Raw genomic sequence first — 22,314 nt, 5'->3', positions numbered from 1 at the left:
GTAAGAAACAAGGGTAAAAGGACGTTACTTTACTTTTGGCGTTGAGAATGCAACATAGGGCTTCAACTACGAGTTACCATAATTCTGACGTATCTCCTACCTTAAAGTTGGTAAGGTCGGGAACATCAAATACAACCGCTTTATCCTTTTCGCAAATATAACCTCCTATATCTTACGGCCTGAAAAACCATCTCCCTACCATGTGAAGTGTGTCTTCCAGTAGGTCTACAACCATTTCCTTTATAGTACTCTCTATTTCCTCTTTTTGGCGAGAGAGGCGTGTTCTTCGGGAAGGAGGACCCCAAAGTCATTTTGTTGTATCGTAACTACAAATCAAGCATATACGCCTCATCTTACGGCGCCAACCATTGGTTTCATGGAGGACCTGGTAAGAAAGGAGACAAAAGCATTCATGATAAGAATAATAATGGCGATTATGTATTGAGAGTGAGTCGGTAAGATTGTATCAAACAAAACAGTCCAGAGTGTATGACTATAAAACGGCCGTATCATCTAGTTTAGCAAGTGGAGAGGATAGAAAAGGAGGAGGAAATAAGGAAGAGGATAAAGGGGGTGTATGAAAAGGAAGGCAGGGGGTATAAACAAGATGACAGGAAAGTATCAGCCATACAACAGGAGAGTATTAGCAAGATGACAGAAGGGGAAGCAAGTCATGCAAAGAGTTGGTATAAAAATGAGGAGCAAGCTTGTCATCGCACGCTTTCATATCGCTCTCTGACGTGACTCCCGAAAAAACGAGAAGAGAAGAAATGCCATTTCTCCTAGCAAACACAATGTCGGTATCCAGACGATCCCCTACCATTAGCATATCGGAAATCTGGATTTGGGGATGGTGCAGCCGAATAATATCGATAAATGAGCGGTTTGGCTTTCCCACGATGCAGTCCGGCTTCTTTCCACAGATCGTTTCAATGGCCGAGACAATGCATCCACTTCCTCCTGCGATGACACCTCCAGGATAGGGAAACGAAGCGTCTGTGTTCGTTGCAATGAAAGTGCATCCAAAGTCTCGGATGTAGGAGCCCGCTCGACTTAACTTCACATAGTTGATGGATCGGTCCAATCCGACAACAACAGTTCGGACATTTGTGTTCATATGCTCTAGAGCGGAAATGTCATGCTGATCATTGTCTTCTCTTCCATGGCACTTGATACCAACGGCTTCCAGTTCCTCAAAAATCCCTTCTTCACCCACAACGTAAACTTCTCCAGGATCTGGCAGTGTAGTCAGATACTGAGCAGTGGCATAGGACGAACTACTATGGATTGGATCTGGCTATTATACGTTAAGATCTCGTCGAGTGAGGAGTTTACTCCAAAGTGTCGCAGTTTTTTCAACACCTCTTCCCTGCTCTTGGTAGAGTTGTTTGTCTACACTGGAACTCACCGTGGTTAAAGATTACCACATAAAAGACGAGTTTTCCTATTTTCTTTAAATAGTTGAGTGTTTCGATGGATCCCGCGATGGGCTGATTCCCTTTCCAGATCACGCCATCGCAGTCAAAGAGAAAAGCCTTTGTAGTCTGGAGTAACTTACTTCCGGCGGTGATGAAAGGTCGTCTCAGAATGCTCATTCAAGTGTCTAAAATAACAGAGTTCCGTGTATTTCCGTATCATCTCCATTTCTCTGTTTCCCCATTTCTCTATTCCAACGATCTTTTCTCAAAATATTCTTATATCTTACGTTAAGTAACATGCAAGCTTCTAGATTCGTTCGCGCTTTCGCTTCGGCTGCCAAGCCCAAGGTGAGAGTTGGAATCTCAGTTGAGAGGTAGATTCTTGTCACCCGACAGATCCCCGCCCCTGCCATGAAGATGCTCACTGACGCTCCCGTTGAGCTGATTCACTGGGACTACCCCGATAAGGCCATTCCTCGTGACAAGCTTTTGGAATGGGTCAAGGGCTGCGATGCTTGCCTGTGCATGCTTACTGAGAAGATCAATGCTGAGTTTTTCGATGCCGCTGGTCCTCAGCTGAAGACTGTGGCCACCATGTCTGTTGGTTACGACCACATTGATATTCCTGAGTGCAAGAAGAGAGGAATCTTCACTGGTCACACCCCCGGTGTCCTGCACCACACCGTTGCCGAGTTGACTGTTGCGCTTCTGTTGGCTACGACTCGTCGTCTGAGCCCTGCTATTGACTCTGTCCGCAACAACGGATGGGGAACCTGGGAGCCTCTGGGCTACTGCGGAACTGATATCTGGGGCAAGACTCTGGGTATTTGCGGTATGGGAGAGATTGGTCTGGAGGTGGTGAAGAGAATGCGCGGATTCGGATGCCGCATCATCTACAGCGATGTGCGCCGCAAGCCCGATTGGGAGAATGAGTACGGAATTGAGTACGTCTCCATGGAGGAGCTTCTGGCTCGTTCTGACTTCCTCTCGATCCACACTGCTCTGAACCAGCACACTCGCAAGATGTTCAACATGGAGAAGTTCAAGCAGATGAAGAAGGACGCCATCATCATCAACACTTCCCGTGGTCCTGTGATCAACCAGGAGGATCTCACCAAGGCCCTCCAGGAGGGAATCATTGGCGGAGCTGGTCTGGATGTCACTGATCCTGAGCCCATGAAGGCTGATAATCCTCTGCTGAAGATGCCCAACGTTGTGGTTCTTCCTCACATTGCCTCTGCTTCCATTGCTACTCGTACTCGCATGGGAGAGATTGCTGCTGAGTTTGCTCTTAAGGGTGTGCTCGGTGGTGAGGTGAATCCTCGTTGGATTGTCCCCGGCACTCAATAAATATTATGTGTAAAGCAAATTAAAGAGACACTGGTTTGTTTGTTGGAGACAAAGTGCAATTTGTATTTTAGAGGTTAGAGTGGAAGAATGTGGTGGTAGATTCGATTTTATTATGAAAGGGAAGAGTGAATCTTGATATTTCTGCTTCTATTGTATGGTTGTTACAACTACTGCTGCTGCTGCTGCTACTACTACTACTACTACTACTAACTACCACCACCACCATCGTCATTCAACAAACAATACAGACAAAAAGAGTACAGAAAACACCCAGACTCGCTACTACCGAAGAAAAAAGCATCGCCTAAAATAAGAACAAAAAAAGAGAGAAATAGCCTACTCGCGTCATACCCACAGATTGTATCAATGGAACATAGAGAGAGGACCCGAGAGCGCCTCCAAATTTCCCCAAGCACGCACAAATTCCATGACAGAGAGACAACTTCTTTTCGGGAAACACAAGGGAAGGGAGAATGTAGACAGTTGAACCCGGCCCACAGTTGGCGAAGAAGAAAGTCATGTAGAAAAAGAAAAAAATACCAACCTTCCTCTGCATGCTCATTGGCTCATTCCCGCCCCATCCAAAGCCAATTCCCACCAGCACAAACAGCAGACTCAGAATCAGAAAGCCCTACACATCAGATCGCGACACGAAACAAAAACAGTGACTTGGAGTTTTCGGACATTCCACTTCTTCAGCATAAACGACGCCGAGAATTGCCCAAAGATTCCAAAAATCCCAGCAATAATCAAGGGATACGTGCTTTCCAGCGGAGTCACATTGTTCATACCCAGAGATTTCATTACAAAGTGAGAATAAAAGGTCGATCCATAGGACTAGTTGTTACACACTCACCCCAAACCCACGTTCAAATCATACAAAAACCAGCAGATGCCTGTTCCCATAAAAGCCCGCACTAACGAGATAGGCTGGCTCTTTTGCGGAGCACTCTCGACATCCTTCACTTCCTCCCTTTGCAGAGGTGCGAAGGCGACAGTGCGGGAAGAAGAAAGCAGAATCAGAACCGAGCACAGAGGAGGCAGAGAAAGAACGAGCAAGACACCCTGGATAAGGTGCACCAATACTTCGGGAGATGTTTCGTTACCTCGAAGGAAAAAATAAAACAGCACTGGCCCCACTAACCAGCTGCTTGATTGAAGAAGAAGTAAAAACGCTCCGCTGCTTGTCACCTCCGACTGGTTGAGGGAGCCTGAAGTACGCGTGAAAGCGATCGGAACGCTTCCTCCGCTCCCAATACCAGTGATAATTCTAGAAATACCATAAATGAACGGAACGACTCGCAAGTTTAAAAAGAACGACAGAAATCTAAGTTACAGACAGAAGAGAAACCTAACCCTAAAAGCAACCCACAAAAAGAAAGAGAGGAGGCGAGAATCATTCCACGATAGTAACCAAGCATGTCACCAAGATACCCAAACAGTAAAATGCCGACGATTGACCCATAAAGCCAACCCGACGCAATGAAAGAGCGACCGGAATCGTCAAGCTACCTTATTACTCGACGAAATTTGTATACATCACCACAGATAGACTCGAGAATGCGAAGTACGATGGGAGTCGTACTAAAAAGAAATCCATTGGTTACAGAGCATAAAGTACTAACCACCTGCTTTGATGGAAGAGCCTTTCTCTCATCAAATGCTTCGTTAACTTCTGACCGGTTGAGTAACATTCTTTATCAAAAAGTACGATTTCCACTTTTTCCATTTTTTCCTGCTGCCGATTCATGCTGGCGCGCGTCCTCCAAAATCCTTTGTCGTCTCGTCTTATTGTTACTCGCTCCGTCTCCGCTTTTTTCCAAAGAAGAGCTTTTAGTGAAAATGCAGAGTCGGTCGAGTATGAGATTGTCAAGAACATGGAAAGATTCCCTCTGTTTAGTGAGAAAATTGATGTAGAGCGTTTTTACGAGGGTTTATTGTAGTATGTGGGAAAGAAGGAAACAAGCTTGAAATACTTCAAGGGATCTGACTGGCTGAAGACAAGTGACAAGCTGTGCTTCAACGCCGATGCTGTGACTCTGGCGGAACAAATTCCCGGAAAGATGGATGAGAATAATAACTTTGTCGTCGCAAATCGCTTTGAAGAGCATATGCTCGCCACCACTTCCACTGAATCGCAATTTCAGACAATGAAAGGCGAGATGGATACTTTTCTTGCGTCTCAACCCTCTCTTTTTGTCCAGGATGGAAAGTTGGGGTCGAATGAACGCTGCGGGATTCATGTTCGTACTGTAACGAATGATCCTCTCACTGCTCTGATTCTGAAGTCTATAATGGTAGGGTGCTTTCTCTCTCTCTTTTTGACGTTATGTAGTTCCCTCTCCCTGAAGTCCATCCACCCAAGGAACGGAAGATGCGAAACAATCTGACGATCTATGTTAGCCGAGGAAACAACGCGCAAGCCGCAGGTCTTGAGGGACAGCTAGTCAGTCACGGTAACTACACCTTGTTAGTGAACGGAGATTATAGCATTCGCCAGCTCATCGATGCAGGAGATTCGATTTTTGGTTTTATGGATAGTCGATTGCCCACGGAGCCAACGAGCTTTATCACAAGAATAATCGAGACATTACGGATCTAGTGACAGGAGAGACATCCTCCAAGGATATCATTAACACCGTGCTGCTTCCTTGCTCGTGCATTCGCGCCAAGAATAATGTGAGCTCGTTGTTGTTCAGCAGCGACACGGATTTAAACGTGGTTTCGCACGAGCACCTCGATGAGATCCACCTGAACGCGTTTAACTCGGGTTCTCTTTACTCGCTCGATCACACGGTCATCGGCAACAACTTCATGGGCTGCTTATTCGGTGGCGTGCAGCTGAGCTCCAAAGTTGGCTCGTTGGTGCAGCCTACGCAATCGGTGTTTGTGAATGACTCGATTATGACAGCGACAAAGAACGATTCGTCGTGCACCTTTCCATCCACACTGCTCTTCATCCAGCACGCTACGGGAATGAACGAGATGAATTATGGAGCGCTTCAGAAGCTCGTGAAGAGCTGGAAGGTGGCAGAGGATTGCCAGGAGTACTTCATGGCATGGGCTAAAGTGTGCAAAGCAGAGTGCTTCAAGATCAGCTACACGATTATGAAGGATTTGATCGCCGAGATGGAGACGATCGAGTACAATGTGAAGGAAAAGTGGGCTGTTTTGCAACAAACAGACGGCAAGCCATAGACATACAATGATAACAATTATAGCAACATCAGTATTACTATTATTATTATTAATAATAATAGTAATAATAATTACAATATTAACAATCATTACAGTTAAAGCTCCACTCAGCTTTCTTTCCCCAAGAATACGACAATCACTGTCGTGTCATCGACCACCTTCTCCTCGTCCAACCATCGCTTCCTGGCATCATTACAGAGTGTTTCAACAGCATTCTACCCATCATATCCATCCCCCCATGTTCCCACCTCCGGGTCTTTACAATCCTGAATCAAACGAATCGCTTCCTTCGAGGAGATGAATTCCCATAAGCCATCCGATCCAAGGACAAGAGCTCGCTCATCATCCGTCAATTTACGCTCCGTTATCTCAGGAATCGAGATTACACCAACAGTATGTGCTACGGTATCGCACAAAGATCGTGACATTGCCAGACCTGGAATATTCTGGTCTGCAAGCCAAACTCGAGCAGGTCCGTCATAACCATCATCATATTCCATATTGAAGACGCGTCCTCCTGCCTTTACGATTCGTTCCTTTTCTTCAGGAATGGATGGTTTGTGGTCGCGTGTCAGATCTGTGACAGTGAAGTCATCTCCCACTTCGGTCACAATAATGGCACGCGAGTCTCCCACATTCAATGTGAGTAAATAATCATCACGAATAATACAAATCACTGCCGTCGTGCCACTGAAGTCAGTCTTTATAAACCGATCTATGTCTGAGGAACAACCTACACTTTCACTTTCTATGCATTCCTTTTCGGCTCGAAGGAGGGACTCGACAGCTGCAGTTTTCATGTCTGAAGTCCATTTTTCATGTTGCAAGAGATGCTTTATAAAGTGATCACTGATGAACTGAAAATAACACAACTCCCGCTACTCCTACCCCAGAAACATAGTGACCATGCTCTCCATGACCATCAAACGCACCCAGAACGAGAGACTTCGTTGCCTCGTCTTTGTGAATCAGCATCGTATCCTGATTCACCTTGCGTGGATTCTGAAAGATATAACCCTTTTGTGATTTTCCTGCATATACTCTATACATTTGGTCGTCTTTGGGGACAACAATATCTTCTTTACTCGTTGTGTCCAACTCTTTGTTTCCATCAAATATCCAATCATTTCCATCGACGGAGAGCCTTCTACGAGCAGCACTGACTTTCTCAGGAGACGGCTTTTCAGTTGGCATGTTGGCTGGTACCTGCAGATCTGTTGGTTTGGATGCTACAGGCTCGGGCTCCTTTTGCATTTCACTCGCCGGGGATGCTTCTACCTTCTTTTTCCCTTTTCTCTATATCTCATCGAAATCTTACACCAGCAACGGTAATTGAAGAAAAGAGCTTAGAGAACATGATTTATATGACAGGTTATAGGATATAATTTATATATAATCTAGAAAAATGTCCCAAACAAAAGATTGGGTTCGATTCTTCCTTGGCCGTATTGTTTATTACAATACACTAGTATTGAAATATCAATTTGATCAACTCCCATATTACAGTTTGTGGTACCGATATGATCTGTCTACCAAATGCGACTACTCTGAGTTCCATTTTGTAAATTTCCCTGTGTTGTGTTACTTGCTAGTTTATGTTCAAAATAATGAGATTTATTAGCAGATAAGCCTTTTTTGAATAAGTATGAATAATAAAGTAAGGTTTAGAAAACGGAGCATATCAATGTGTTAAAGTATTCTTTGAGAAGGGTTGGTATTATTATTTATAATGACTTGGTAGTGTGCTATCTAAACTATTGAACGTAGAACAAACTGACGAGTAACTGGTGGATAGCCTTCTTTCAAATAATCAAGGAACACTGATGAAGACAGGCGTAATTTAATCTATTGCTGGAGATAGAGCTGGCAATAATACTACGAGTATCAAAGCTAATTATTAGCTACCCAAACCGTTTCTTTCGTCATCATCATCCTATACGTCATTTCACAACCATAATTGTTGAAAGCCAAATATAGATGCGATTTAACCATTCTTACGATGATTGATTGTCTCGTCACCTTGATTTTCCCATAAACATTTGCGGTATGCGGTGTTACTGCATACAATCATCAAAATGAATGACAATATAAAGGATAGAGCGTTTGTATATAAGTACAATCACAATTCCCCTCATTCCTCTCCATTTTTTACATCTATTCAGACTCTATCAATCAATAAAAACAACACTGCATTATACAATTATAGCAAAAATAATCTAGAAACAATAAAGCATTCAATATTCTGTGTGTTATCTCCCAAATAATAATAATAAAGTAGAAAAAAGCGCCGAGAAGGTGGATCGAACACCTGACCTTATGATCTTCAGTCATACGCTCTCCCAACTGAGCTATCTTGGCTCTTGCTCCACCTCTCAAAATAAGGTATATATATACTATGTTCAGGCATATTTTGAAACTCATAATCTATAGACACATTCTTGTTACGATGTCGATGATTCATCACTCTTCACCACCAATTTGCAACTTCATACACTGAATTCAATTTAAATCAGAACCGAGAATCAAACAATTTACTAGGGGGTACCTAATTTTCTAAATCATTATGCAGAATTCTGTTCACCCAGGGGGTCTATTTTCTGTCCTCCAATTCTAGACAATTATATTGTATTGATTTAGAGAAATGCGTATGCAATATTGTCGCTCAAGTCTTATTTTTTAGAGAGAGTGAAAGCCGTTGAACTTCGTCAAAAGAACGCTGATGAGCTGATGAGCGAGATTGAGAAGTACAAGAGAGATCTGGCTACCGTATATAGTGCTTGCTGTTGCCTAATTGCCTAGCTTCGTGTTGCCCAGGTTACTGGAGGAGCTCCCGCGAAGCTTGCTCAGATCAAGACCGTGCGCAAGAACATTGCCCGCGCCTTGACTGTCATGAACATGAAGAAGAGAGCTGCTGTATGGTTTGTCTTTCGCGTTGATGGATAGCTGAAGGAGAAGTATGCTCATGCTAAATATGTCCCTACTGATCTCCGCATGAAGAAGACTCGTGCGATGCGCCGCGCTCTTACCAAGGCGCAGGTAGGGAAGGAATCTTGTTCTGAATGCTAGGCTGCCAAGAAGTCTCTGCGTCAGCAGAAGAGAGAGGCCGCTTTCCCCATGAGAAAGTACGCTCTCAAGGCCTAAGAGAAGCAATTCTGTTTACTCCTTTCTCCAAATCATTATCTTTTGTTTTTTCACAAACACTCCATGCAAACGAATGATTCATGAGGACATCCACCACTTCTTTCCAGTTTTTGCAGCAGATCATGTTCTCATAGTCCTTCGGATCTTCCCTTCGGTTCCATCCGTAAATGCCGAACAGAATGGGGACCTCAACAGTTCCAATGCACTATGCGGTAACAGCAAAAATGAAAATAAACCATACCTCATGTACATAGTTCCAGTTATCGTCAATAAGCACGGAAGCACCAATGATTTTGCACATATCCTTTTTCGTTCTGAATATGAGTCTGCGTCGGATTCAATACCTACATCTTCCTTCCCTCACTGTTCCACAAGTTACCAATATATATATCCTTTATCAAACCCGGAAAATGCTCATTGATCCACTTTCTCGTTATCTCCTCGATGCACTACCGCTCAGAATGACAAAAGATTCGTTACCAGATGGCGAGAAGTCACGATGTATATATCAAACTTCTTGTGCAGCGTGCTGAGAGCTTCAAAAGCACCATCAACAAGGGGAATCTAGCGGTAAGGGCTCAACTCTAAAAGCATGAACTCCGTTCACAAAATAGGGGCTTTGGAAAAACTGCTGCATAATGACTGCTGCCTAAGAGTCACTTCAAAACGGGTAAATCGTACTTCCTCTGCAGTTCCTCCCCATACTTTCCAAAAAGAATAGCTATGAAAGTCGTCAACTGTGTAGTTTGTTCCCTTCAACTCATTATAGAATTTGGCCAGATTCACTACAAACTGCCCCAAGCACTATAATATTATGGACAAACATGTCCATTTGGTACTTCATCAAGATCTAGCCCAATCACCGGTCTCTTCTCTTCCATTCCAAAATCGATTTGAACAAACAGCACACAATGCTACTTTGCTACCTCCTCTTCCTCAGGATCAAGATATATTTCATCGCTACTCTCGCTCTCCCTCCGGTGTTTCTCTCCCTCCTTTTCTGTGTCCTTCGTAGTTCTCGAATTGAGAGAATGCTTGTATTCCTCGCTCTCATGCAGGCTTTTCATCTTCATCTTCTGCCGTAGCGCCACGGTGGACTTATCCCGCATCACCAGCTCGGTGTTGATTCCGTTCGCTGACCGGGCTCTCCCCACCATTTCCAGCATCTGCCCGCTTTGCTCCTCCTCGCCTCCCACCGACATCGAGGTTGCCGTATTCAAGGTTCTGCGCGAGACACTCTCTTCGAGAGAGGAAGCAGAGTTTTGATGGGATGACAAAGGAGGCGAGACTGAGCGAACTCCGGTGAGAGAAGGAACAGGCGAGACGCGCGCCAGCTTGTACGCGAAGGACTGCGCCTTCTGGAAGATTCCGCTTCCATGAAGGCTCGGTACCGGCTCGAGTTCGTCGTTCTTGGAGTTAGCCAGCTCGTTCTGGAGTCGAAGAAGGTCTTCGGTCTCGAGCAACTCGTTATCCGAAAACAAACAACGAATCTGGAAGCGCTGCTCGGTCCCATCGGGCGCGATGCCATAGACCGTGTCTGCTTCTCCTGCAGACCGTGTGGAAGTGGAGGAAGACAAGGATGAGAAGGAAGAAGAAGAAGATGATGATGATGAAGATGAAGATGATGAAAATGATGATGAAGAGGAAGAGGAAGACTTTGATAAATCCACCTCATCTACGGAAAAAATAGTGACACGATCGGTAATAAAGTTGGTGTTGAACCACACAAAGCTGTTTCGATCCACGGGAAGCAATTTCGCTTTGATTGAGATTTTGATATCCCCAGAAAGAGACATGGGAGGGTCGAATTTACAATAAGCGACACGGCGAGAAGCACTGATCCGCATCGGATAGGATTTCAAAATGTAGTGCCGCTCTTCTTTTAGATTTTGATGAGCCAGCCGATCACAATACGACGCCGTGCTTTCCGTTGTGAGAGGATTCATCTTTCCGGTGGTTTCGTCCACCTCATATCCAAACTCGTTCTACACACTGTGAGTCCCTCGCTCGATCTTCCTACCCTGATGATGGTGATCATAAAGGGAGTGGTCGTTTGCTTATCCGTGATCGGAATATCAATATATTCCAAAGACAGAGAATTCCGATTCGGCATCGTATGATCCAACAAATAATCAAAATAGCAAACATAGCGAATTTGCGAAGGACCTGACAAGGCTCATCCCATTCTGCTTTTGCCTACTTGACACTCGCTGAGGCTTAACCTTTCCTCCATTGATGATATCTCGAGACGTTCGTTTGGAAGCAAAAAAGTCAAGAGCAGCATCCGGACATTGCTGAATACACTGGCGAAGCAAGAGAGAAGCGACCACCATTCCGGTGCGGCCTTTTCCTCCTTTACAATGAATCGCGATCACATTCAGAGGGTCTTGTGAAAGCCATTCTGTACACTCGTAAATAATCGCTCGTAATTGGGCTAAGGAACAAGGATTGTGATCCTGAACGCAATAATGAGTATAGCGTCCTCCAAAATAGTATTTCTTTCTTTCTTTATATTCACCTTCTGCGCATAAGTTGAGTCTACACGTTGAGAACTCGCGATCTCTCCCTCCTACACCCAATAGTGACCGCCATGCTTTTCGTTTAGGAAATGTTCCACATCCGAAATGTTGTTGCGCCACACACTTTCCCACTTCGATCCAGGCCACGACATCGCAATAATCCGTGCTACACGTCAAGGCGCGGCTCCATCGATACAGGAAATATAGGTAATGTCCAGATTGCTATCCTTGTCGCGAGCGCGCGATCGATTAAAAATACGTCGAATGTCGTTCGAGAATAACCCCAACAAAAGTTTCCACAGCAAATAGTCCCTAAAAATTCTGCAAAGCAGAAGCAGACGAATCACTCCTTGGAGTGTGGAAGACGCCCTTTGTGGCAAAAAGTAGGAAACGTAAGAGATCACCAGGGCGAGAATATCCAGAATAATGGGGCTCCGAATGGAAAGCTGCATGGGAGACAAACTACGAGGCTTCTACCTTCGCACTGTCGGGCTTCTGCGTCATTACGAACAGGCGAAGGACCCAATCGAAGAAAAATAAAATCGTAACGACAAAGAAAAACGCGCTACGCTCACAAGCACGCTCGATTCCTACCTGAGATGATATTTGCTAAATCCAATAATCGAGATGACAGTGAATAAAAAGTCAAAACTCAGCAGCAAAACAACAAGTCCACGATAAACTACGCCTCACTTACCCCCTTCTTATTCCCACTATAATGTTCACACAACACTGTAATAGCATAGGTCAGCTTCTGTTTCAAACTCATATCCTCGATATCCAGCGAGGACTCGGACCCTCCCATATCCACCACAGCCTGCGCACCGTTTTCCAGTTCTTCCAGCTCCCATCGTTGTTCCTCGAACTTCCGTTGACAAATGATGTTGTAGATTTGAGAGTACGTCACCACGTTGGGATACATGGTCCCCGTTTGCTTCAACACACTATCCTTGTCAGACTTGTTCAGATACACAAGCAATAAGGGGATATTCTGCGAGGATGAAGAGCACGATGAACACACATACACGCTGCGACATCAGCCGAAACGCTCGTCGGAATGACATAGTGCGAGGAACGAAGGGCACACGGACCGTTCGAATCCTGTCGTTCAACTGAACATTCGGATCGTTCCCATTCGCAATATATTCAAAAACACTCTGAGCAGTGAGAAGCTGAATGTTGTAGTCTCGACGAAGCAAGAAGTATTGGATACTAAGCAATTACCCATATTTCAAATACGCACTGTTTCGTAGTAATATCCTCAAGAATAGCGCGAATAGAAGTATCAGGCAGGATCAGAGGGATTGAGTTCGTAATAACCCTTGATATCGATGTGTTCCAGCTAGGGATTATTATTCAAACTTACAGCATACAAAGATTCCTCAAGTGTTGACTTCTTGTGAATCTGATCCTATTTTTTACGGACACACATGATTCTCACTTCAACAGACTGCAACGCTTCAGACTTCATCTTCATAGACATGTCGCGAATGTTACTGTTCAATTCAATTAGATCAATGATCGAACCTTCTTCTGTTGAAGATATTGATCGTACCATTTCACCAACATCGTACTAGTTCATCAAACAAGTAAAAGCAAACCTACATAAACTATTTCCCTGTTCCTAATACGATAGCTACTTCGAATATCCATTCTTTTTAAGAAAACGTAGGAACTGTTACGTTTTTTGGTGTAGTTGTATAAAATAGTTCTAATTTTTGTCACTCCTTATTATTCGTTATTTTGAATTTTACAATACAAATAGGAATAGGTTGTTTGTTATATAGTTTTAAAACTATTTTTGAATATGCACTCATTCTAGTAGTAGTTTTCGCAATTGTTTGCTCCCATCAGACAAGAATTTGCTGTTTTCCAAGGCAATACCCATTTTTAGTATGAGCAATTTATATAACAGATTGATTGATTGATTTTTATTTTGGTGATCTTTCATTTATGTAATTGACACTATGAATATATTAGAATAATCATAATCATAATCATAATTATTGTCGTTTTTACAATACTTTAACATGTGATATTTGTGTTCAATCCCTGAATTGTCAGACAAATCCATCCCCCTATTCTGTCATGTGCTTTGTCGTTGTGATTTTTATTTCTTAATATTTCAAGTTCTATTGTAATATTGAACACATAATTCCTACAATTAGAGTACAATAATACTACATCCTTCAGAGCACACAACTCTCCAACAAACAAAACACATTTTCACATTTTAGAAAACCGATTTACAATATCATTTTGTTTACACCAAGCTCGCAAAGAAGGAATCGATATGGAGTAGTTAATGGCCAACACCTTTTTGAGACCTCCGAAGAACGTGCTTTTGCTTTCAACTCCAAACTGGATTGGCGGATACAAGTCCGACGACAGCAACTTCTCAACGCTCTCCGCCTTCTCCTCCGACTTGTCGATCTTTACGAAGATCTTCCCCTTCTCCAGATTCCAATACAAGTGCGGGAACGCGAAGAACAAGCTCAGCAGCTGCATTCTCAGCTCGACGGGCTTCATTTTCCTTCCATCCACGTCTACCTCTCAGCCGCTCCATCCTCAATCGCTACAGAAACTCTTCGAATCCGGACTGATCCACCGATGCGTCGGTCCGTACACACGTTCGCACTCCGCAACGGCGCACACGCCCTCGTAGAGCTGTTCGAGGTAGAGGGACGACTGCAGTTCTTGCCGTCTAGGCTAGAAAAACACAGAACACAAGAGTACTTCCGGCGATCTTTGTACTCTTCTTGCGTTTGAATGAGCTCGTTATAGCGAGTTCGCCACAATTTGCTCCCGTCGCACACCGTGGCCACTGCGAAATAGACGTCCGGAGTCATGGTTCCCTTCTCGTCTCGTACCACGTGGTACAGATCTAAAAGACGCTTGTAATTCCCCGTCTTCTCCATCGCGTAAATCACCGAGGAAACGGTCATCGGCGTTCGGAGAGAGGTCTTCCAGCGAGGAGTCACGCTGTTCTCCATGCACCAATCATACAGCTCGATCGCTTCTTTGTAGTATCCGCCATCGATGTATCCTGCGTGTGAGTAGTAGAGCTGCGAAGTCCAACCGTTCAGCAAGGAGGACAAAATCACGGGATTGAAAAATCGGCTCTTTGGCCAGGAATCGAGAATGACGCGAGCTTCCTCCAGCTTCTTTACGGAGATCAGCGTGCTCACTTGTTGCGCTAGAACGTAGAGGAGCGCTCCTTCAAATACCTTCAAGAACTGGGTTTTTACACAGCCGTTTCATGAATCCGCTATGCAGACTTTGAGAAACCGGGTCTGGAGAAAGAATATTGGCGATGAGCGTGGTGATTCGGATATTCTTCTGGACGGAGGCAGCTTTGAAGATGAGCTCTGCAGAAGAACGCAATGCACTCATTCTCTACCATTCACTTTCGGTAACCAAACCCCTCACTTCCAGCAAGTTTAGTACTTCTGTCATGTCAATAATGTTCTGATAGTATTTCCTCTGGAGAAGATAGCGGAAAACAAGGTTGATTTCCTAAAATCGCACGAAAAGAAGACACCTTGCCTGGTCTGTGAGAGAATTCTCCTTATCTAACACCCGCATAATATCCTCCTTATACTATAACAAATCAGCAACGAAAAGAGGAATACTCGTCCTCTGTTGGGATCATTGTGTAAAATGATTTTGATGGCTTTTTGTTTTTCCTCTTCGACTTCACTCGCCATTTCTTTTGATCTTGTTTTGTCTTCGAGTTGAGAAATGCTACAACTCACTCTTGCCCCACTTCCAAATACAGCGAATACATCCGGCGAATCTCTTTGCTCGTTTGACTCACCTGCCATTGCTTTCCTAGAGACTTGACTGAATGGGGCAAACACTGCCTCCACCGGAAGCAATAGGATAGGAGCCGCACTGAGCAGACTCCCCCACGACAAAGCATGCAGTGTTTGAAAGAAACAAAGGAATGTCTAATGGGATTTGGTGAACAACTCTTCAATTCGGTCAAACGGATAAATCGACGTTCCGTGGCCATCCGACCACTGCACACTGATTCCATAATTTCCCTCATAGTCAATATTCAGCGGAACGACATCTTTCGGCACATCGCTTTCCTTCAAAAGCTTCTTCCCCGTAAATTCATCGACGCACTTCGAGCACTGACACTGCATTCTCAGTACAATCAAGGAAGCTCTCCTTCAAGCCACTCCTCACTCACATTTCATGCATCAAAGATATGTTTTCTCGGATCGATCTTGACTTCTTCCGCGCTGGTCGGCGAGAATTTTCGCATCACGATTCCTTCATCCTTCTTAAACGACACGTCGAAGGTCGTTCCCTGAATGTACCGACGTCGAATCATATCACCGATCAACTAGCCGTCAGCACTCACTCGAATCCGCACCGATTCCGCGAGATTGTTGAAGATATCGCTCACCTGAGATTCGGGATGCGAGACCACAACCGGCAATTCCTCGCTTTTCGAGAGCGACAAATCGATCGGCAGCGAGAACGTGTTCTTGATCGCGAACTGCTTCTGCAGTCTGTCTCGATTGGAGGTTCCTGAAGTCGTGATTCTTCCCCAATCCCCACCGAACGGATAATACGTCTCGCCGTGCTTGCATTTGAAGAAGCTCATGTTCTCCACCAGCGCGTTGATCGGAACCTTCAGCTTGCCGAACATGCGGATTCCCTTCTCGGTGTCCGCCACGGAGAGGATCTGCGGCGTTGTAACGATCACACTCCCGGAAAGCGATAGCTTCTGACACAGAGAGAGCTGCACATCGCCGGTTCCGGGAGGCAGATCGAGGATCAGATAGTCGAGGTCGCCCCACATGGTGTTGTTGAGAATCTGCTCGATGATCGACATGACCATGGGGCCACGCATGATGTTCGAACTGGTCATGTTGCTCATCCAGCCGAACGACATGCACAGCATGTTTTGCAGCTTGAATGGCAGCCAGGACGATTCGTTATACGCCATAACTAATCGATCAGAAAGTTATTTAAAAGGAAGAACTGCGATCGTTTTCGTGTTTTAGCAGAATCGGAAGCGAGGGACCGAAGATATCGCAGTCCAGGATTCCGACACGGCCTCCGAGCTGCTCCAATCTATCGAGGAATCGGAACGAAAGAGTAAGCGATACGCCAGAGCGAGATTCACGGCGACCGTCGATTTTCCTACTCCTCCTTTACAGCTATCCATGACAAAAGAAGAGAAATCCAACCTGCTGACGGCGATGATATTGCTAACGTGCTTCAGGTGCTCGATCTTGTTGTGACGATCGGTCACGAGGGCGGAAGGACGCTGCGATTTGAGGTTGATATTCACCTCCATCGGGTTTAACCACTGAATCGAGCGAAGTGCCTCTCTGCAGTTCAACGTCAACTAGAATCGTCACAAATCATGAAGCCCTCACCTCATCTCGCTTAACGTATGCATTTGTAACTGTTTCAATATCAAAATTAACTCCGCGCTCGGTGGGTGTGATGTTCTTAACCCAGTTTAGACTTTTCAGAGGTTTGTTGGTGTAGGGCTCGATTACCTAAGAGTAAATGCGAGCAATCCAGAGAGGCTACACTGTTGAGCACATTGCGCACTTCTTCGGTACGAGATGCTTGCTCGACCGGATTAAGCGTAGAAAAGCAGGAAACAAATACTCTTCTCGCGGGCAACAACGAGCGAATGGTTCTGAGTGACGAAAGCATCTGAATAACTCAAAAATATGTTCGAAATATCGCTTGTTTTGGTAAAGAGTTTTTGTCGAAACTCTATTCATTTGTACCCCACTGACCTTTATTGGCTTCTTTTCTGTCACTCGAGCGAAGAGAAGCGTAAATCATGGCCGAAGAGAATACTTGGATCGACTTCTCAAATGCATCATCTTGGGAAGAGAGTGTATCGAAACTCGAAGAAATCTTCTCAAAGTTCCGAATCGGTATTCACTCAACCGGTACGTTCTGCTTCCATCGGTTTTCACCTTTCAGCGAGTAATGAAGAAATTAATCATTTGGACGAGTGGTTCGTGTTCGAGGGACTCCACTATCTCGTATCGTACTATTATTCGAACTATGAAAGTTCCTGGAGCGAGGGTATGCGTTTCTTTTGCTATTTCCATCACTCACTTTGTGTGTAGACCACCTCCATTGGCCGGTGTACATGTCTGAGATGGTCGAAATGAAATCGGGCGCAATCGCTGATAAAAGCACAATTTTCGCAGATTTTCATATTTCAGAATATATCTACATCCGTCTAGTATGCAGTTTCTTTTCTTCTTGTTCCCTTTCAGGAGAGTAACGACTTGCGCTCGTACAACGATCTGAACCGTTCGAAATTGCTATTATCCACGGCAGTTCTAGCCATGCGGACGCAGGAATGCCCCATCCCGATCTTCGTAGAGGTAGTCGATCACCCTCTTCTTTCATTCCAGGGAGTTCCATCGAGTTCGCCTCTGCTGGGAAGCTATTACCCTCACTACGGAGAGCGTGGTTGTAACACGACCTTTTCCTCATCGTTCTATCGGCGTTGCCCCGATTTCTGTACCGACATTCCCTCCCTTGTGTCCTGGTTCTCCTGCCAAACCAACGCTCCCCAAGACGACATCGTGGTTTCGCGTAGCTACGACTGGATTGTGACGTACTCCTCGCACGCTTCCTGGCGATTCAACCAGATGGACAAGGAGGTGCAGCAACGCCAGCAGCCCGTGCTGTTCATGCTGCAAGGCTTCTCCTCCGTGGCGCTGTGGGGTCCGTCCATCTGTCCGCTCTCGGCCTTGTCGCTCTCCATCACGATGCCTCCCGTCGAATTCGTTTGCCCTCTTCGAAACGAGTTGATTGTAGGGGAGAATGCCTCCCTCCGACCCGATGGAATCGCTCCATTTCTGGGTGAAAAGCAGCTATGCCGAGATCAAGAAGCTCCCGCTCTCTTGCATGTACCAATCGATGCTGAAGTGTTGGTACGAGGCTGCTTCCGCAGGCACGCGCCAGATGCTGTTCTCGATGGGGCAGAAGTATTACACGCAGCTTCTCTCCGAGGAGGCGCGAATGCAGCGTTCTGAGTGTGCAATGGATGTGACATGTAGACTCCGGAACCACGATGTTTTCGAATATGATGGAGCTTCTGACTGGAGTAAGCGCGGTCTGCCGCTCCCTAAAGTTTTAGAATCATTCCGTGAGCACGGAGGCCGTGGTGGACGCGATCAAGTACATTTTCACGAAGCGAATCCAAGTGGACGGCGAGACGCTTGTCGAAGACGTGGAGCGTTCGGATTTCACGCCGCAAGACTATCTAATCGAGGTGGTGGACTCCAATCCTTTCGATGGTTCTGATGGTTCTGATGGTTCTGATGGTTCTGATGCTTCCGACTCCTTCAGCAACGATCCAGCCTACCGCAATTCGCATTCTCGCCCCAGCAACGCGGAGGACGATCCTGACCAGCCCATTCGGATGAAAGAGCGAATCGTGGAAACAGGGGAAGGAAAGTACCGTCAGCGCTGGCGACGTACGCATTGATTGTGCTGTCGGACGTAGTGCGAAGCGTTCCGGGCAGTTACCACATTCCGCGCAAGGTGAACTCGCCTTCCGCGTACGACTGGATCGTCCATTCGGCGCCTCCGAATAGCCTCGTCACGTTTATCAGCATGCGAGCCGCGGAGATCGTCGGGGATCGTGCTCTCCTTCCAAACCTTCTCTCTAGACCCTCTTCTAACGCTCTCGCTGTTCTGGTATCTTCTTGAGACGGTCGTGGAGTGCCACTACACGCAGACTTCGCTTCTGCCGCACTTGGATTGCGTTCTGGACTCGACGGACAATGTGTGCAGAGCCAGACCGCCGCTGCCGTCGCTTCAGTACAATCTGCTGCATCAGAAGCTGTCGCTGTTGAATTGCTGCATTGAAGAGAAGCGAAACAACGCGCATAGCGACGATCTGAGCGAGAGCGATGACGACGATCCCATTTACTTTGACCAGTACCAAACCCCACTCACAGACGAGTCGCTTTCTCCCAACCCTCAAACCCCTTCGATTGAGCCAGCCATTCCTCCTACAAATGGACCTTCTTCATTGGACACTCGCGAGACTTCTTCATTGGACACTCGTGAATCTCCCTCCGTCTCTACTCACGAATCTCCCTCCGTCTCTGCTCACGAATCTCCCTCATACCCCACCCCGCAGCCCTCCTCGGCTGCCCCCGATTCCCCTCGCGGCTCTTCGTCGTCTGCGCGCGCCGAGCCCGCTGCGCCGTCTGTGAAGGTTCCTCTGGGCAAGGGGATCTACAACTGGAGCGGCTGGTACCTTCTGGGCTCCCACGAGCCCTGCTGGATCCCCATCACGAAGGACAAGGACATTCTCACGGTCCCTCTGATCGCACCCCCTCACTCCTAGGAAGACAAGCTCCACCGACAGCAGGAAAAGATCTCGCAGTCGGCGGAGAAGGTCAACATCATTCGCGACGAGTTCGTCGAAACGGTCGTGGACGACATCGAGACCTTCAAAGCCGCCAATCCGCTCTCCCACTTCGAGGATTTCGTTCGGTGGCACAGTCCGCGCGACTGGTCTCCCAAAGAAGGCCAGGGTTCGCTTCCTTGATCGTCTGAACGCGTAGTGTTCGGAGAGTTATCCACGCGCATGAAGGGAAACAACCCGCTCCGAACGCTCTTCGATCGCACGCAGGGCGTTACGGCGTCGCGGCAGAAGCCTCTGTTCAAGCCCGAATTGGAAGGAGAAGTGGTGCTGGACTATCTGCGAACGGTTTCTCCTGCGTCCGTAATGCAATGTTTGCTTCCTCCATTCCTTGGAGGTGTTTGTTACATCTTCGATCACGCAGAGCCGATGAAAACGCAGCTGCCGATTCTGCTCGAAGAGATGGAGAAGCTGCGAAGTGTCATCAAGGAAGTGAGCTTGTCGATCGATCAGAGCGGGGAATGCTCTGAAGATTTGTTTGTTTCGTGTGGAGAATCGATCTTCCGAATGGAGAAACTCATGACTCGAGCTTCCGCTCTTTTGACACAGTTGAGCGGAGATACCAAGCTCGTTGAGTGCTTGCTGCGCAAAGAGTTGGTGGATGCGAGCGGGGAATTGAGGGAGAGCCGATCGAATCTGACCAAATTAATTCGAACCAAGCTGGAGGCACATGATGCTGATGCCTGCGAATATCTGTTAATAGGGGAGAGTAGGAAGAGCAGTGAGAGTGCTCAGTTGGATAATGATATGAGATGCGTTGGACACCGTGTGTAGGCACTGTTTGGAGGGATGAGTCGTAGGAAAGTGGAAAAGAATGCAAGCCGGGTTATTGTATCTTCAGCCATTAGTTCTTGTGATATATTCAGTGATTTGATTGTTTGTTGGATATGGAGGAGTGATGACGAGGGACCTTATTGAAGATAATCATAGAAATTGTGTGAAACTACAAAAATCCCATCTAGTTTATGCATGTACCACCACGCTAACGTTGCAAAACGATAGTCCGTCGAACATAGTTTCTTTGTGGAATATTTCAGTGATAATTTGTGTGCATCCAGGGATCTATGTCGATCAAACAAGTGGATAGAACAGTATTTTCTGCCTCAAGACACAGCGACTCGGATCAGGTTTTTCGTAGTTTGTTATTTTTGCAACGAATCGGCTCTTATATGACCTCCACAATTAGCTGGAGAGAATCCGAAGTATCGTCTTTTCTTCCTTTTCATGTAGGTTGCAACCGATTTAAAGTTGCTAGATGTCACAAGTAAAGCACTAGAATCGAATTCGATCTATCACCACTTCCCTGGAGATAATCACTACTATTTCGACGCTTCTTCAAAGATTTCTATTATATATGAGAAGAATTTGCTAATTCTATGCCTTGATTTTACCCAGGGCATGCTAACTCTGAACCCACAAACTGGAAAGACATACTCAGATGAAGTCTTAGAGAATTTGGAGAGCACCCTCGCATCTCTATTCAAATCTCGCAAAGATATTGAACATTCTCCAGATTCGCCCATTGACTTCTGTTCGAGATACAGCATCTCTTCTATCAATCTGACCGTTCTCACCATCAACGAATACAGCTGCAAGTGCATTTTATTCAACAAAGAAACGACGCGTGATTCCATTTCGGAAGTGGCTTCGATCATTCGCAGCAGTCCCCACGTAAAGCATCAGATGATGGACTGTGTCAGAAATACGCAAACAGACGTGCTGTACAATCTGTTCTACCAATGCCTGTTTCTCATTCAGAACATGGATGACAGCTATGCGAAGTCCATCCTCCTGATCAGCCGATGTACCCTTCTTTCACAAAATCGGATCATATCTAGGCGACTTCGATATGTCTTCCCATCTCTCCCAGTCCCTCCTGCTCTTGCTCCAGCGTCAGGATTGTCCTCTTCATATTCTCTACATCCACGCAGAATATTCGTACAACACATTCCACACCACCAATTTCTATCAACTCAAATCGATCACTCGCTTTATAGGCGGAAAGATTTGGCCATCGCTCTCTTCGATTCTCTTCTTTCGATCGGTGTCTATCCGAGGCCGCCGAACTCCGACCTACGTGTATCCTTGCTTCGAATCAACGGTTTTACCGGCTCAAACGATCCCTATGTTTCGACACAAGTTCAATGCACATTTGGATTTGTTCATTCGATCGTTGCTGCGTGATGGATGGCAGATCGAGAATGTTGCCGTGCTGAAGAAGACGTATTCGCTGATCTTTCCGTTGAAC

At 45.9% G+C, this 22,314-nt stretch overlaps 13 protein-coding genes; 4 read left to right on the top strand and 9 right to left on the bottom strand.

Annotated features, from left to right (window-relative positions):
• Window positions 1-24: 24 nt before the first annotated feature.
• GSBLH_T00002579001 (uncharacterized protein) lies at window positions 25-311 on the bottom strand (the record flags this gene model as incomplete). Its single annotated transcript, XM_013041050.1, has 3 exons — window positions 25-66; window positions 101-165; window positions 200-311. The coding sequence occupies 3 exons, from the start codon at window positions 309-311 to the stop codon at window positions 25-27; spliced, it is 219 nt and encodes a 72-aa protein (XP_012896504.1).
• A 207-nt stretch (window positions 312-518) lies between these two features.
• On the bottom strand, window positions 519-629 carry GSBLH_T00002578001 (uncharacterized protein; the record flags this gene model as incomplete). The annotated part of the gene is made up of 1 exon (XM_013041049.1): window positions 519-629. One exon carries the CDS (start codon window positions 627-629, stop codon window positions 519-521), a length of 111 nt encoding a protein of 36 aa, XP_012896503.1.
• A 14-nt stretch (window positions 630-643) lies between these two features.
• Window positions 644-1,595, bottom strand: GSBLH_T00002577001 (uncharacterized protein; the record flags this gene model as incomplete). Its single annotated transcript, XM_013041048.1, has 3 exons — window positions 644-1,277; window positions 1,307-1,392; window positions 1,425-1,595. 3 exons carry the CDS (start codon window positions 1,593-1,595, stop codon window positions 644-646), a joined length of 891 nt encoding a protein of 296 aa, XP_012896502.1.
• Window positions 1,596-1,700: 105 nt separating this feature from the next.
• GSBLH_T00002576001 (D-3-phosphoglycerate dehydrogenase) lies at window positions 1,701-2,800 on the top strand. XM_013041047.1 has 2 exons: window positions 1,701-1,766; window positions 1,797-2,800. Exons 1-2 carry the CDS (start codon window positions 1,716-1,718, stop codon window positions 2,766-2,768), a joined length of 1,023 nt encoding a protein of 340 aa, XP_012896501.1. The 5' UTR covers window positions 1,701-1,715; the 3' UTR covers window positions 2,769-2,800.
• A 200-nt stretch (window positions 2,801-3,000) lies between these two features.
• On the bottom strand, window positions 3,001-3,324 carry GSBLH_T00002575001 (uncharacterized protein; the record flags this gene model as incomplete). The annotated part of the gene is made up of 2 exons (XM_013041046.1): window positions 3,001-3,072; window positions 3,109-3,324. The coding sequence occupies 2 exons, from the start codon at window positions 3,322-3,324 to the stop codon at window positions 3,001-3,003; spliced, it is 288 nt and encodes a 95-aa protein (XP_012896500.1).
• Window positions 3,325-4,516: 1,192 nt separating this feature from the next.
• Window positions 4,517-5,966, top strand: GSBLH_T00002574001 (uncharacterized protein; the record flags this gene model as incomplete). The annotated part of the gene is made up of 4 exons (XM_013041045.1): window positions 4,517-4,681; window positions 4,712-5,065; window positions 5,104-5,296; window positions 5,326-5,966. The coding sequence occupies 4 exons, from the start codon at window positions 4,517-4,519 to the stop codon at window positions 5,964-5,966; spliced, it is 1,353 nt and encodes a 450-aa protein (XP_012896499.1).
• Window positions 5,967-6,073: 107 nt separating this feature from the next.
• On the bottom strand, window positions 6,074-7,335 carry GSBLH_T00002573001 (uncharacterized protein; the record flags this gene model as incomplete). XM_013041044.1 has 5 exons in its annotated part: window positions 7,294-7,335; window positions 6,855-7,262; window positions 6,712-6,823; window positions 6,215-6,681; window positions 6,074-6,181 (listed from the first exon to the last, which is right to left on the bottom strand). The coding sequence occupies exons 1-5, from the start codon at window positions 7,321-7,323 to the stop codon at window positions 6,074-6,076; spliced, it is 1,125 nt and encodes a 374-aa protein (XP_012896498.1). The 5' UTR covers window positions 7,324-7,335.
• A 1,310-nt stretch (window positions 7,336-8,645) lies between these two features.
• Window positions 8,646-9,147, top strand: GSBLH_T00002572001 (uncharacterized protein). XM_013041043.1 has 4 exons: window positions 8,646-8,732; window positions 8,766-8,879; window positions 8,910-9,002; window positions 9,033-9,147. Exons 1-4 carry the CDS (start codon window positions 8,694-8,696, stop codon window positions 9,105-9,107), a joined length of 321 nt encoding a protein of 106 aa, XP_012896497.1. The 5' UTR covers window positions 8,646-8,693; the 3' UTR covers window positions 9,108-9,147.
• Window positions 9,148-10,021: 874 nt separating this feature from the next.
• Window positions 10,022-10,903, bottom strand: GSBLH_T00002571001 (uncharacterized protein; the record flags this gene model as incomplete). Its single annotated transcript, XM_013041042.1, has 1 exon — window positions 10,022-10,903. The coding sequence occupies one exon, from the start codon at window positions 10,901-10,903 to the stop codon at window positions 10,022-10,024; it is 882 nt and encodes a 293-aa protein (XP_012896496.1).
• A 336-nt stretch (window positions 10,904-11,239) lies between these two features.
• Window positions 11,240-12,078, bottom strand: GSBLH_T00002570001 (uncharacterized protein; the record flags this gene model as incomplete). The annotated part of the gene is made up of 3 exons (XM_013041041.1): window positions 11,240-11,645; window positions 11,681-11,792; window positions 11,823-12,078. The coding sequence occupies 3 exons, from the start codon at window positions 12,076-12,078 to the stop codon at window positions 11,240-11,242; spliced, it is 774 nt and encodes a 257-aa protein (XP_012896495.1).
• Window positions 12,079-14,710: 2,632 nt separating this feature from the next.
• GSBLH_T00002569001 (uncharacterized protein) lies at window positions 14,711-15,548 on the bottom strand (the record flags this gene model as incomplete). XM_013041040.1 has 5 exons in its annotated part: window positions 14,711-14,822; window positions 14,854-15,022; window positions 15,056-15,226; window positions 15,259-15,370; window positions 15,403-15,548. The coding sequence occupies 3 exons, from the start codon at window positions 15,546-15,548 to the stop codon at window positions 15,143-15,145; spliced, it is 342 nt and encodes a 113-aa protein (XP_012896494.1). The 3' UTR covers window positions 14,711-14,822; window positions 14,854-15,022; window positions 15,056-15,142.
• Window positions 15,549-15,579: 31 nt separating this feature from the next.
• On the top strand, window positions 15,580-15,948 carry GSBLH_T00002568001 (uncharacterized protein; the record flags this gene model as incomplete). Its single annotated transcript, XM_013041039.1, has 1 exon — window positions 15,580-15,948. One exon carries the CDS (start codon window positions 15,580-15,582, stop codon window positions 15,946-15,948), a length of 369 nt encoding a protein of 122 aa, XP_012896493.1.
• Window positions 15,949-15,980: 32 nt separating this feature from the next.
• GSBLH_T00002567001 (uncharacterized protein) lies at window positions 15,981-17,314 on the bottom strand (the record flags this gene model as incomplete). The annotated part of the gene is made up of 6 exons (XM_013041038.1): window positions 15,981-16,591; window positions 16,626-16,717; window positions 16,753-16,803; window positions 16,834-16,994; window positions 17,026-17,151; window positions 17,186-17,314. The coding sequence occupies 6 exons, from the start codon at window positions 17,312-17,314 to the stop codon at window positions 15,981-15,983; spliced, it is 1,170 nt and encodes a 389-aa protein (XP_012896492.1).
• Between the last annotated feature and the right edge of the window lie 5,000 nt (window positions 17,315-22,314).

Source organism: Blastocystis hominis (genome assembly GCF_000151665.1).
Source record: "Blastocystis hominis, Singapore isolate B (sub-type 7) whole genome shotgun sequence assembly, scaffold_2".
In the NCBI taxonomy this organism is placed as follows: domain Eukaryota; class Bigyra; order Opalinata; family Blastocystidae; genus Blastocystis; species Blastocystis hominis.
This window is presented reverse-complemented; position numbering and strand designations above follow the sequence as displayed.